This window comes from Malus domestica, chromosome 08 (assembly GCF_042453785.1).
Source record: "Malus domestica chromosome 08, GDT2T_hap1".
In the NCBI taxonomy this organism is placed as follows: Eukaryota; Viridiplantae; Streptophyta; class Magnoliopsida; order Rosales; family Rosaceae; genus Malus; species Malus domestica.
This window is the reverse complement of record NC_091668.1, coordinates 21,154,924-21,168,591: the sequence shown is the minus strand read 5'-3', so window position 1 is coordinate 21,168,591 and position 13,668 is coordinate 21,154,924. Positions and strand designations below refer to the sequence as shown.

The 13,668-nt window shown below is 42.2% G+C and overlaps 1 protein-coding gene across 1 annotated transcript; it reads left to right on the top strand.

Moving 5' to 3' along the window:
* Window positions 1-12,478: 12,478 nt before the first annotated feature.
* On the top strand, window positions 12,479-13,093 carry LOC103441622 (uncharacterized). The gene has a single exon (XM_008380306.1). It carries the CDS (start codon window positions 12,479-12,481, stop codon window positions 13,091-13,093), a length of 615 nt encoding a protein of 204 aa, XP_008378528.1.
* Window positions 13,094-13,668: the final 575 nt, after the last annotated feature.

Below are 13,668 nucleotides of genomic sequence, written 5' to 3'. Positions count from 1 at the left end.
GAAGACTTATCCATTCCCGACTTTGATGTGGCTGCCATGTTGAAAGACTTGCTTGACAAAAAGGTGATCAACCTACCTGAGTGCAGACGGCCGGAAGAGATGAATCGTACTGATAGTCCAAGGTACTGTAAATTCCACCGTTTCATCAATCATTCAACCAAAAAGTGCTTCGTACTGAAAAATCTCATCCTGAAGCTAGCACAACAAGGGAAAATTGAGCTTGACCTCGAAGACACGGTTGCGGCACACACTACTACTATCGTTCTAGGATCACTTGATCCTGTGCATCTCCGAAGCATGCATGACCATTCCCGTCAATGTTCAAGTCACACAGCACCTCCTACATAACCATCACCGGGGGCAAGCAACCAAGATGCATCTACTGGTGATAAGAAAGGGTGGACATCGGCGACCTACAAAAAAACGAGGAAGCCAAGACCACAAGCCACAAGGCCAAAAGATGAGCCTAAACCCGCCCCTTAAACTTCAATCTTCGAAAGGCTGAATCATTCAAAACCTAGAATTTCAGCACTTGGTCGCATCAGTGGTTAAGACCGAACTTCCGTCTTCAAAAGGCTTGAGACGCCAACACCGCAAAGATCTGTCTTTGAAAGGTTATCAAAACCCAAGAAACAAAGCGGCATAGATAGATCTCCTCCGCAACGATCGGCTTTGGATAGACTTGAAGAAACTAAGAAGCCTTCTAGAAACAGGAAGACAACGCCAAAGGGAGAAAAGCTCGACAGTCTGGCAGGAAAAAACGATGTTCAAAGCTTGATTCCTTTAAGGATGAAGCGCCAAGCAACTTTGGAAGTCGACACAAAAGGACCACTGAAGGTAAGGAGGCGCACCATCATCTACACCGGCTAATCTTCACGGCAACAAACCCAAGAGGACCGCACTGAAGAAGAGGCCTAAAAAGACAAAGAAGACGAAATCCCGGAAGAAGACGTCACTTCCAGCTTGTCAACTTAAAATCTTCATCTCAATCGCTGGGGGCATGCTCCAAAACCATGCCAGTCAAGCCAAGTGAAGTTGAAGGATGGACTCATGTCACTCCGAAGAAACTACACAAAAAGCATATGTCTTCTCCACAAGTGCACCAATCAGAAAGAGGGCAAATCAGCTTTCGCCAACCTCCAAAGCGATGTGAAAGTGTTGAAGATGAGGAAATTTCGACACAAAGATCGACCATGTGCGATCTCTTCTTCCTCAGAAAATTATTCAACTACTCGGTCAAGACTCCTTGCTATAAAGATTGCGAGGAACGCCTCTCCAGGCAGCAACCATCTCTTCCGCAAGTTCACCAATGGGAAAGGGGGAAAAACAGCTCATGTCAACCTTCAGAATAATGTGAAAGTGTTGGAGATAATGAAACTTTGACATGAAGATCATCCATCCCCATCACGATGTGTGCTTCTTCAACTACTCAGTCAAGGCTCCTTGCTATGAAGATTGCGAGGAACGACTCTCCCGAATCGCTTGACGAACCAACAACGCTCCTGGTCCGCACGAGCATAAAAGGCGACAAAAAACGCTCCTTGCCTGCACGAGCTGAAACTGCAAACGGCACAATGCTCCTGGCCTGCAAGAGCATAAACTGTGTACGGCAAAATCATCATCAAAATCACTGTTAAAACAATCACTCATTTGAACTAGGTTTTGACTTGATCTCTTTCTTTGGAAGGGTACATAGGCAACTCGAGCATTCAATTTCAAGTTCAGTCACATCAAAATAAAAAATAAAATAAAAATAAAAAAAGGATTTATTAAAGGTCCGACTAAAGTCAATTTTATTACAATGGCAATAACTTCTTTGTACAAAAAATATATATACATATTCTTTGTTAAAAAAAAACATAAAAAAAGGAATTGGGCCGCCCCAGCCTCGTCTCCATCAACAGAAAAGGAGTCACAACCCACACCCCCTTCATTTCACAGCCCATGCCATATCTTGGGCATCCAGGCCCAAACTCCCTCCCACTTCCTGCAAGCTCTCATCTCGTTCAGACCCATCGCAGCTATGCTAGAGAAAGCTTCTGATAGTGGGTGTGCAAAGAGATTTACACTCTCCCTGACATAGCAAGGAAACTACCCTCGACGACTCTAGGAACGTCATCTGACGAGCCGCCGAGCTTCACCGTCTCCGTGACATCCAGTTCGACTCCTTCATAATCGGTGTCGGTGAGGTTTGCCAGCTGTGATTTGCATAGAAATCACCGCCACAAGATCTGGGTTTATATTCAATCGGAGCAGGCTCACCGGTGCTCTTCCTCCATGAATTCCCGGAGCTCTGGTACTCCTGGCGCCACCAACTTCTATCTCCACAGCCCATCTTCTTCTTTCTCCTCTCTGCCATCTCAGCCAGCTGCAGCAAGTAAAGGTAGGCTTTCTTGTTTCGCTCGCTATCACGCCCGTCGTGGAAAGAAGCCATGAATAGCGGTAAGCATCATCGAAATCGCTGCTGCCCATCCCCAAACTGTCTGAAAATGCCCCGAGACCTCCTGCGTGCACCACAACTCGACTTGGGCTTCGACCTGCGGATCCAGTAATGGCAGACCTTCCTCTACGACACCTCTTCTCTCTCCTTCTGAAACTCGATGATCGGGTTAAGTACGCCACAAAAGATGCACAGGTACAAGCTCCACAAATCCAATCCCGCCTTCTCAACATCTCAGGAGCTTCTCGCCATCAGCACTGCAGAGCCAAGCCTTCATCACTACAGAATCATTCCCAAACAGAAGCTGGTCCCCGCGAGGTTCGATGTGAGGACGTACTTGGGAATGACATGGTGGCTACTTTAATCTGCTATACCTCAAAGCTTGCAAATGCATGGGGCAGCACAATCTCAACGCCATGGATGAGTCTGACGGCTACCCAAAAGAGTGCTACACCCAAGACGATCGGAAAGTAAGGTCATCATTATCGACAACGAGCGTGCACGTCTTGGCACTAGACGCCGACTCCGTCCACTGCCCCAACAGTGCCTGCTCCAACCGCGCCGACTAGCAGAGCTCCTGCGCCATTCTCGCCAGTAACGTCGTTTCCCGGGGAGTTGGGTGTCTTGAGAAATTCCCTTCGATTTCATCCTTGCCATTTTTGCCGCAACGAATGCGCTTGAAAGATGGGAGATGGATGCATACATCGGTGATGGCTGCCATTATTGTGAAGAAGCAGAGAATGTAGTGAGGCTTCAGTGGTAAAGGAGCAAACGGAGACAGCAGCTTGTTCGCTGCCCGTCAACGCCTCCCCCGATCGCAGCAGCAACCATCCTTGCCGTCTCTGCCGCAACGTCCTCAGCCCTCGCCTTCCTCTTGCGTGCTTGACAAATCCATGGCCACCCAGTTGTCGCCGTCTTCTTCATCAGCTGCGCTGCTAATCCTAGACACCAACCTCTGCGCCAGAACTATCATCAAGGGCACCGACGACGCTAGCTGCAGCTCCAAGCTCCACCCCGTGCCCTCCATAGCTGAAGCACCGGTGCCCCGAAGCTCTGCTCCATCTTCTGCCCATCATAAAAAAAAAAAAAAATATATATATATATATATATATATATATAAGACACACCAGTCTGGAAAGAAGAAGAAATTGTGGAATCTTGGTGGATCAACACCATCGAAAGCAAAGAAAGGAAAGAAGAAAAAAATATAAAATAATAAAAGTTTTGGAGTGATGGGCGACACCATGATAAAAGAAAAAAAAATGATGGTGCATCTGGCACCATGTGCAAGAAAAGGAAAAAAATATATATATATATATAAAAATGAATGGTGGATCAGCACCATGTGAAATATATATATATATATATATATTGAATGAAAAAAAAGCCTCATTTATTGATTTCTCTAAAAATTTACATAAATGTACATTTTTACATCGATAAAAAAAAAACACAAACAGGAGAGAGCCTTCACGAAGGTTACTCGTGTGAAGCCTCACCACTCGGCAGAGCTCCAGGAAGAAGAGGCCCTGGAGGTTGACTGTTTGAAGCCTCACCACTCGGCGGAACTCCAGGAAGAAGAGGAGCCGGAGGTTGATCATTTGGAGCTTCATTACGCGGTACAGCCCCAGAAAACGAAGGCAACTGTTTTTGGAACAAACCCACAAACCTCGGATGATCAAGTAAAATCTGACCATCAGATTCCTGCATCTGGTCAATCTTCCTCTTCATGTTTGTAGCATAGTTATGTGCTAGCCTGTGCAACTAATTATTCTCATGCTTGAGCCCTCTAATCTCCTGTTTGAGACTCATCACTTCAGCCGCCAATGATTCAACTTGACAGGTTCGAGCAAATAGGCGACGGGCCATATTAGACACAGAACCTGCACACTGCACATTGAGAGCCAGAGAATCCTTAACAGCCAACTCATCAGACCGTTTGGAAAGCAGTCTGTTATCTTTGGGAGTGACAAGGTTCCGGGCCACCACCGCAGCGGTCATATCATTCTTCATCACCGAATCCCCAACGGTAAGAAGACCAGTAGGGGATATGAAGGATGGGCGCCATATGTTGTCTGGAGAAGGCGGGACTGCCTCTTCACCAAGGTTCAAGTCAAAACGACGGTCGGAGGGGCCAGATATTTTCAAAGGTGTTGAAGAAATAAGAGGTCGGACAAATCAAGATCTTAGAAGTGCAAAAAGGGAGTTTCTACAAGCGAAAATTCAAGTGTGCTTTGAAACGAATTGCGTGCCTCTATAAAAATCAGCACTCGACGGGATTTCAGAGATCGAAAAGGCGAGCTCAGAATTCGAAGAGGCCAATTCAAAAATCGAAGAGGTGCTAGCTTTCTCAAAAGCTAGGCTTGCTCAGAAACCGCGGGCCAATCTTCCTTTCCAGATTTGTCTGCACTTGTCACATGCAACCTCTGCACTCGACGAAGCTTAGAACTCGAGGAGGCAAGCTCAGAAATCGGAGAGGCATCTACTTGTCCAAACGTGTCAGCATCTGTCACATGTACACTCAGCTTTGCGCAAATCACGGGCAATTTGTCGAAGATTTCTGGTGAAGTAGAAAGCACGTGAAGTTTACTGTTCAATCATCTAACAGTTGCCGACAAGAGTGAAAGAACAGTACCGGTTATTAATCCATATAAATGTCAACCTTCACCCTTCATAGCAAGGCAGACATACAGAACCTTTCTTCATCTCCGAGAATGCCTTCCCAACGAAGCCTCTCGAGTCACTCAATGTTCCTTATTCCTTAGGGTACCTCTGCAAACAAATGACACCAAAGCAAAAGTATCTCATATCACCAGGGTAGAAAGCAAGAGTATCTCATATCATGCGTTCTCCCTGTCCTGTCCTTTGTCCTTGTTCTTACCTGCAAAGACAAGGATAAAGAAAGCAATATGTCGGAACCTCCACTCAAAGTCAGGTAAGGAATCGACTACCTGGAACCTTTGCCTGGTTGCTTACATGGTATTGCTCTCGAGTACTCGTCTTCCACTGCTACTGTACTTCCAAAGAAGCTGCCACATCTGCTTGGAGAACATATAAGGTAAGTGAAAATGATACCTTGCAGCATGTGGAGACAACGTGCAGAAGAAACAAGCAGAGAAGAATGCAGCCTGCACAGTCAACTCAGCAGAAGGAGTCTGAGTTGAGAAACTCAAGAAGCTGCCACATCTGCTTGGAGAACAAATAAGGAAATGCGGCATGCATAATCAACTCAGCAGAAGGAGTTTGAGTTGAAGAATTAGAAAGAAGAAGGGGTCTGAGTTGAATCCAAGAGATCGAGAAGCTTCAACAACATATTGATGGCACCATCGCCGAAGAGCAAAGCCTCGATGTGCAACGCTGTCAAATCGCCACCACTTCTTCGAAAGCAAGAGTATTTCATAACATGCTTTCTTCCTGTCCTTTTCTTTGTCCTTGTTCTTACCTGCGGGACAAGGAGAAAGAAAGCAATCGGCCAGCATTTGGTATCAATCTTTCGATCTGGAACCCCTTCCTGATTGCTTACCTAGCCGTGCTCTCGAATACTCATCGTCAACATCTTATGCTTTCTCTTCGTCTACCACATCTGCCTAGGGAACAGATAAGGGAAGTGAAAATGAAACATTGAAGCATATGGAGACAAGCATAACAAAGCACGTGCCGATTCATCCGCTACTTCTTCAAAATCAAAAGTATCTCATATCATCAGGGTTGCAATCACTCTGGGTGGAGAACTCATTTTGACCCTCAAATTCTTGGGTTGACTCGCTAGGCATTGTGGGCTGCACGTGCCGATTCACCACCCTTGAATCAAATCCTTAAAGATCAAGTCACCAACTGGAAGAAGAGCCCATCAATCTTGAAGATCATACCGTTGACCAAACTGCTCAGGTGTGAATTAGAAAGATTGAACAAAGCAACAAGTCGTCACCTTCACCTCGTGCCTGCTTGCCATGTGTTCGAGTCAACCTTCAAGAATCAAGCCTCAACGGCCCTTGAAGAAGCTTCCAGCCAAATTCAAGATCAAGCATCGACGGCCCTTGAGGAAATCACAAATCCGATTTAAGATCAAGCGTCCACCACCCTTGAATCAAATCCAATTCAAGAATAAGCTGTGGAAAGTCAACAATTGGAGGAATCCAGAAAATCCTCCAACCCAATTCAAGATCAAAGTTGTGGAAAGTCAACAAGCACAAAAACAAATACGTGCCAATTCATCCACCACCAAAGCCAAAGATCATCTACCACATGAAGCTCATTGTGGTCCAATTTCAACCTTCAAGATCAAGCCTCGACGACCCTTGAAGAAATTTCAAAACAAAGTTCAGGAACAAGCCTCAACGGCCCTTGAAAAAATCTCCAGCCCAATTCAAGATCAAGCCTCGACGGCCCTTGGATCGATATCTGCATTAAAGGACTTCAAAACGCATCTCCTACACACGACAAGCACATGTATACGACGCGCCTTGAAGTGGGGGCATTTGAAGACATCGAAATTTTGGTGAAATAAATGTTAACCAATAGTTACAATTTCAATGCTCACGTGTCATATAAATTTTACACGTAACATGTGACTAAATGAAAAAATCAAAATAAATCGGAAAAGTCATCAGTTAGGACACATGTCAACACCTGGCAGAAACGATTTATTTCATCTGCATATTATATTCAAAATTAAGCCTTGGAAAATTCTATAAATAGGAAGCCAATGCATTCAATTGGGGGACAAATTCATAACCAATTCACATTACACCAAAACCCTGAAGCTCTGAAACTCTAAAGCTCCCAAGCAAATCCCGAAGGATCAAGAAAGCTCTTTTCGTTCTTCGTCAACTCAACCTTCAAGATCAAGCCCCAACGGCCCTTCGAAGGAACTTCCACCAATTCAAGATCAAGCCCCGACAGCCCTTGAAGAAAGTGTTCATCGTTCATCATCCGTTCATCCTAAGATCAAGCCTCAACGACCCTTTGGATCAAAAACATCAACAAATCCACACATCCAACCGTTCTTCAAGATAAAGCCCAAAAGCCCTTGAAGATCCATTCATCAACTGTTCATCAAGATCAAGCCTCAAAGGCCCCTTGAAGATCCGTTCATCAACAGTTCTTCAAGATCAAGCTCAAAAGCCCTTGAAAGATCCGTTCATCCATCAACCTTCAAAATCAAGCCTAAATGCCCATTTGAAGAAACTTCCAACCATTCATCCGAGATCAAGCCTCGACAGCCCTTGGATCAGCATCACAATCCACAAATCAACACCTTACGGAGATCGAATCAGATGATCAAATTTGAGAGAGATCGTAACCCAAAATCATTAATACAAATATTATTTTGTGCACGTTGTTCTTGTCTCTTTCGTTTCAAGAATTTTTCGTGTTCACAATCTCAAAAGACGCCAGCTATCTACAACTTAAAATTCATGATGTGCCAAGCAACACAAATGGTTAAACCCTAGAACACCAGAATAATGAGGTTATAATTATCATTACGCGTAAAAGAAGGTAGAAAAACAGAATGTTTGTTATAAACTTCTTATTTAAGTGTGATTGTGTAAATCCTAGATTATATTTGATTCTAGTTATTCTTTCCTATTAGGATTTGTATTCTTTGGACGAGAATGATTTCTTTTCTCTTATTACTATAAATAAAAGCACTGCGTATGGGGAATATCACATCCTCTACATAACCCTACAAACACATCTCTCTCAATTTTTCTGTGTTGCTGGCCGTCGGCCCCTCTTCCTGTCAGTTAAATATAGGCCACAACATGTTATCAGCACGCTCATATCGCTGCACTTAGGAATCTGACGTGGAAGTTTTCTGCATCAAACCAGTTCATTAATATCATCATACAATCAGGTTCTTTCAAAACAACGGTTTTTATCTCGATATTTTTGCAGCCCTGATAGCATGAACATTCACCTTAATGCATGACCCAACTTTACGCTTTTCGAATTTTAGATTGTACATAAATTGCATATGCATTATATTCATAATTGTTGACTTATGTGAATTGATATTGCCATGAATTGCATCATATATCCATTCATACATTAAATTATCTATTGAATATGCATAAAATTGAATTAATTTGAAATCTGGAAATTGAAAAACATAATAATTTCTATGTTTTTCGAACCTCGATGGTAGTGGCCTGAAGCCGCGCTGTCATCGAGCTCTCTTTGAGCCGTGAGACCACAAGCCAAAGCCACGGGCTCCAGGTTTGAAAACCTAGAAAACCCGACACCTTCTATGACGTCTCCACCATCACAGGTAGGCCTACAGCCCAACCTTGCTCTTGGATCATCGCCTCAAAGACTTGAAAATCATCCCCCCAATGATTTTTTAACCGATATTCATTCGAATCTCATTGGTTTTTTTTTAATTCCAATTTAATTTTTCTAGGGTTTATAAAAATGTTGAGAGTTTCCACTCTCCGTTTACCTTTATGGGTTGCCATCAAACCCACAGTTTTTGCCTTGATTTTTGCACCACGACACGATCGCCTGAAACGGATGCACCAGTTTCTTTCTCCGACGAGTTCACCTAGCTAGCGATAGGGTGTATGGTTCAAATCCCAAACCCACTTTGGCTTGGCCTGTTCTTGATAAGCACCAGCCCTTTGGGCTTTAAAGCTCTTCTCGGCCCAACACCAGTTCTCTTTGGCCACTATGCTTCTGTGTCTCGCACCACAGAGGACCACAGCCCGCGTGGCTATTACGGTTTCCATGCAATGCGTTGCACCGGATCCCAGCCTATGCGCTGGTGCATCCGTGTTTGCGAAGCACTAGATCAGAGCCCGTTTGGGCCTCTGTCTTTGGGCTTGCACCTGCAACCCATTTTCTATAATGTTGAGCCTGCCTGTATGCTAGGCCTATGCCTACCCCAACCTAGTTTTGGGCCTAGACCTCATGGCAGCAGTTCACTCAGCCCACTTATGGGCTTTGGCCCATTATTTTTTGCCCTAAGTTTTAGGCATTTTAGGTTTTATTTTTTCACCCACACTTTAAATTTGGCCCGAAGTCTAAATAATTAATTCAATTATAATTCTAGACCTGAAGTTCTATTTGCACATTTTCAGATTGCATATTTCTGTATATATATATTTGTATTGATCTGCAGGAACATATGAACCTGAAGTTCATAATTATTTCAAAACTTGAAGTTTCTAGAAACATGCCTTGTTTGAAAACCTGAAGTTTTCCTTAAAAGTGTCACCTATGAAAACCCGAAGTTTTTTCATGCAAATTTAAACCAATACATATCTATTAGAACCTGAATGTTCTACTCATATGTGAATGGATTGATTTTTTCTCCATTACACTAACCACATCTTATCCATTTATTTTGTGATAGGAACATGTCAAATTTGAACAAACTTAACTTTACCGCTATGGAGGTTTCTGGAAGAAACTACCTTAAGTGGGTCCAAGATGTGAAGCTCCACCTCATTGCAAAGAATTTGCGTCCCGCCATTGAATATGAGAAGGACAATCCGGTTGGCAAAGCTGAGAAAGCCACTACCATGATCTTCATCCGAAGACACATTCATGATGCACTGCAAATCGAGTACCTTACTGAGGAAGATCCACGAGAGCTCTAGGTCGCTTTGGCTTATTGCTTTGATCACCAAAATGACATCTTCTTGTCTGAAGCAAGACATGACTGGCAGCATTTGCGCTTCCAAGACTTTAAGTCTGTGAATGAATATAATTATGAAGTTTGTCGAATCCGATCACTTCTCAAGTTCTGTAACGAGACCTTGGCCGAAGAGGATCTCCTAGAGAACACCTATTTGACCTTCTCTATTGTCCTGCAGCAACAATATAGGGCTCAGAAGTTCACCAAGTTTTCGGATTTGATCTCTATTTTACTTCTCGCTGAAAAGCATAATCAACCGTTGATAAAAAAATCATCAAGCTTGACCTCTTAGGGCGACTGTTATCCCTAAAGCACATTATAGAACAAACAAGCACCCAAAAAGCCAAAATAGGTGTGGTAGAGACAGCCAAAAGCACCTATTTAAGGGAGGAAACCGAGCCCAGAAGCACCCTAACCTCTTTCCCAAGGCCCCAAACTTCAAGAATAAGGGTAAAGTACCTGAAACCATGGATGCAGACATGTGCTATCACTATGGATCAAAGGACCATTAAGGGTAGCATTGTCACATCCCAGCCCGGGGCAGATCACTTCCCAGGCCCGCTTTACCACCGTAGCATGATATTGTCCGCTTTGGGCTTACCATTCCCTCACGGTTTTGTTTTTGGGAACTCACGAGCAACTTCCCAGTGGGTCACCCATCCTGGGAGTGCTCTGGCCTCCTTCTCGCTTAACTTCGGAGTTCCTACGAAACCCGAAGCCAGTGAGCTCCCAAAAGGCCTCGTGCTAGGTAGGGATGGGAATATACATTTAAGGATCACTCCCCTAAGCAATGTGGCATGTTACAAGCATTGTAAAACCAAGTTGATAATTTTCTGTTAGTTTTTCTAACTGTAATTAGTTAGATGAGTTGTCATTAGCTAGAATGATCTATCTTACCTGTATATATATACACACCAGAATGTAATCTTATTGATTAAGGAAATGCAGAAACAATTTTCTTTTCACCTCCATCACAAAATTAGGGTCTCACACACAAAATTAGGGTCTCACATTAGTATGATATTAGTTAGTTTATTTATTAACTGTGTTTAATTATTTACAAATTATGGTTGAAGCAAACGATAAAATTAAGAAATAGAAAGTAGGGAGATGCTAGTTTGCAGGTTGCATGCTGATCTGTTCACCTGCATATATATTTGTCTCTCGAGCTCTTCCGACGCGTATACGTTTCCTTTAATGTTTTGTGCTTCTCCCAACTTAGTATTTTGTTTCTAATTTTATATAATATGCTTGTCGTTGACTGTTATATAGTTATGCATATTGGGTCGTTGATCATGATACTATAAGTTCAATCATCTCAATGGTACGCAAGATACAAATACAATTTATAGTGAGGTCCCCAAACAGACAACAGTATGAATACATACATATATCCATGCATGCCATGGAAAGTACACGTGCAATCCACCCAACCATGTGTAAGACTAAATTCAAAGTTTAAGACTTTTTATTTTTATATTTTTAGTGTAAAATGAATTTGATCTTCAAATAAAATTGAATTTATGTTTAGGTTAACAATCTAACGTGTTATGCATTGAATTTTCAAATGAATTTGAATTTATAGTCTAGATAAACAACTTAACGCCATACGTTAATAATTTTCAAATGATTTTGAAAATAACAATATCACATGTTATGCACCATACTTTTAAAAAAATTGAAAGTTTAAAGTCTAGAATAATAGTATACTAAACAAAATTTGAATGCGTATTGTTTAAATTCACAGTTTGGCAATTAATTTTATTTCTTTTCTTACAATACAATTTGTAACATTTTCTTGACAACCCTTTAATTTGTTGTATCATTTTTAGGTTTTACTTATTTGAGCTATCACTTTTTAGGCTTTACTAAACATTTACACAGGCTTAACAATTTTTCTTTGGGAACTTTAACGAAAAACTCTCGGTACTGTTCACTTTAACAAAAAAACCATATTTTTACACTAAAAAATCAATCATGGTACATTCACTTTATCCTTTATTTTGTCCTTATCGTTAAAACTTAAAGTTTTCAAGTCCCTTTTCATTAGTTTTCCTTTTTTTCTTTTGGTTTCTTGTTTTGAAATTTTCCAGGCAAGTCATAGTGCAACACTGCAATATTTATCAGATTCTGCTTCCTGAATAAACCCAAATATTTATGTCGCAAATATTAGCTGGCTCTCTCTATCCAACACACTCAACTCTGTAATTTCCAAACCCTCATTTAAACACATCAGCCAAATGAGCCCTGTCACACTGTCCCTATCTATCTCACAATGCACTTGTATAATAACACTACGCAGATCCCCAATGAGCCTCACCGATGCCAAGACCAAACTCCAACCCCTCTAGAATTTGGTCTCAAGCCCTAAGAAAAACCCATCTCATAAAACTTGCAACATGACGCTCTCTGACTTGCTATCCCCAACTTCCTCTTCCCTTTTGACCGGGGACTACATTGGAATGGAGAGCTCGGTTGACGTGCTCAAGGACTGTGATGATCATAAACCGCGACTGAAGGTGACCGGTAGCGGTGGTGATGGGCATGATGGTAGTTTTGGTCAGAGGGTAAGGAGTAGGAGAGAGCAAAAATGGGCATTGAAGAACAAGGAGTTTCCACCTCCTATACAATTGCTAGCACGCACTGAGAACTTGCCTTCTCATATGCCTTGGGTGTTGAAGAGGCATTACACAGATGATGGGAGGTTGATTCTCACCGAGGAGAAGGTTAAGCATCATGAGTACTTTAGTGCTCATAGGTCTAATGGCAGGCTCACTTTGCAGCTTGTCCTGCTTGATGATGAGATTTTGATTCCCCCATTTGCTTGCAATGGGAACGAGAATGAGAACGAGAACGAGAACGGGGACATGAACAAGAATGAGATCGGGAATGATGTTGGTGATGGTGGCCATGACAACAACGATGATGATGGTTGTGAAGATGATGACGAGGATGATGTTGTTGAAGATCAAAAAATTAGTGGGATTGCGGGATCAGGAGCTTCAGCGGGGTAGTGCTTTAGTTTCAACAGTGTGGGAACAGGTTCACCCTGCATATTTGGAGTGCCAGTGTTGCCAGCCATCAGGCATGCTCGTAGTTAAATTTTGAAGAGACATCAATGTCACTTTATTTTCTAGGTCTCTATCATGTCATATGACTCATGTGTCCTGCTCAATATTGTTGTTGCTACTAGAGTCTTTTAAGTCTTTAGTTGTCTTGAAATTTTCATGGGTTGTCATGATCTGTAGGTTCATTGTAGCTAGGACTAATGTGGAGGAAATTTTCTCATTTTTATTGGTTTTGTTAGTAATTCTTGTCTAGAGAGATTATGATGAGGATGTTTTCAGTTTTCGTGTTTCATTTTTCACAAATGGTGTGAACACAGAAACCAGATGCGTTTTTTTAATTAATATTTGATTATTTTAATTGTGGACACTCGTATATTAATTATTCAGATTTGGTATAAGAAAACTGGCTGAAATTATCCAATTTTTCTGTTTCAGTGGTTTCTTGTGTCCATTTCAGGAATGAGAAAGGGATAATTCTCTTTCCATTTTTTTTTCTTGCAAATGTTGACACTTCACAATGA

Bases quoted from the DNA above. Each gene is read 5' to 3' on its own strand.
- LOC103441622 (XM_008380306.1), top strand. From the start codon at position 12,479: ATGACGCTCTCTGACTTGCTATCCCCAACTTCCTCTTCCCTTTTGACC.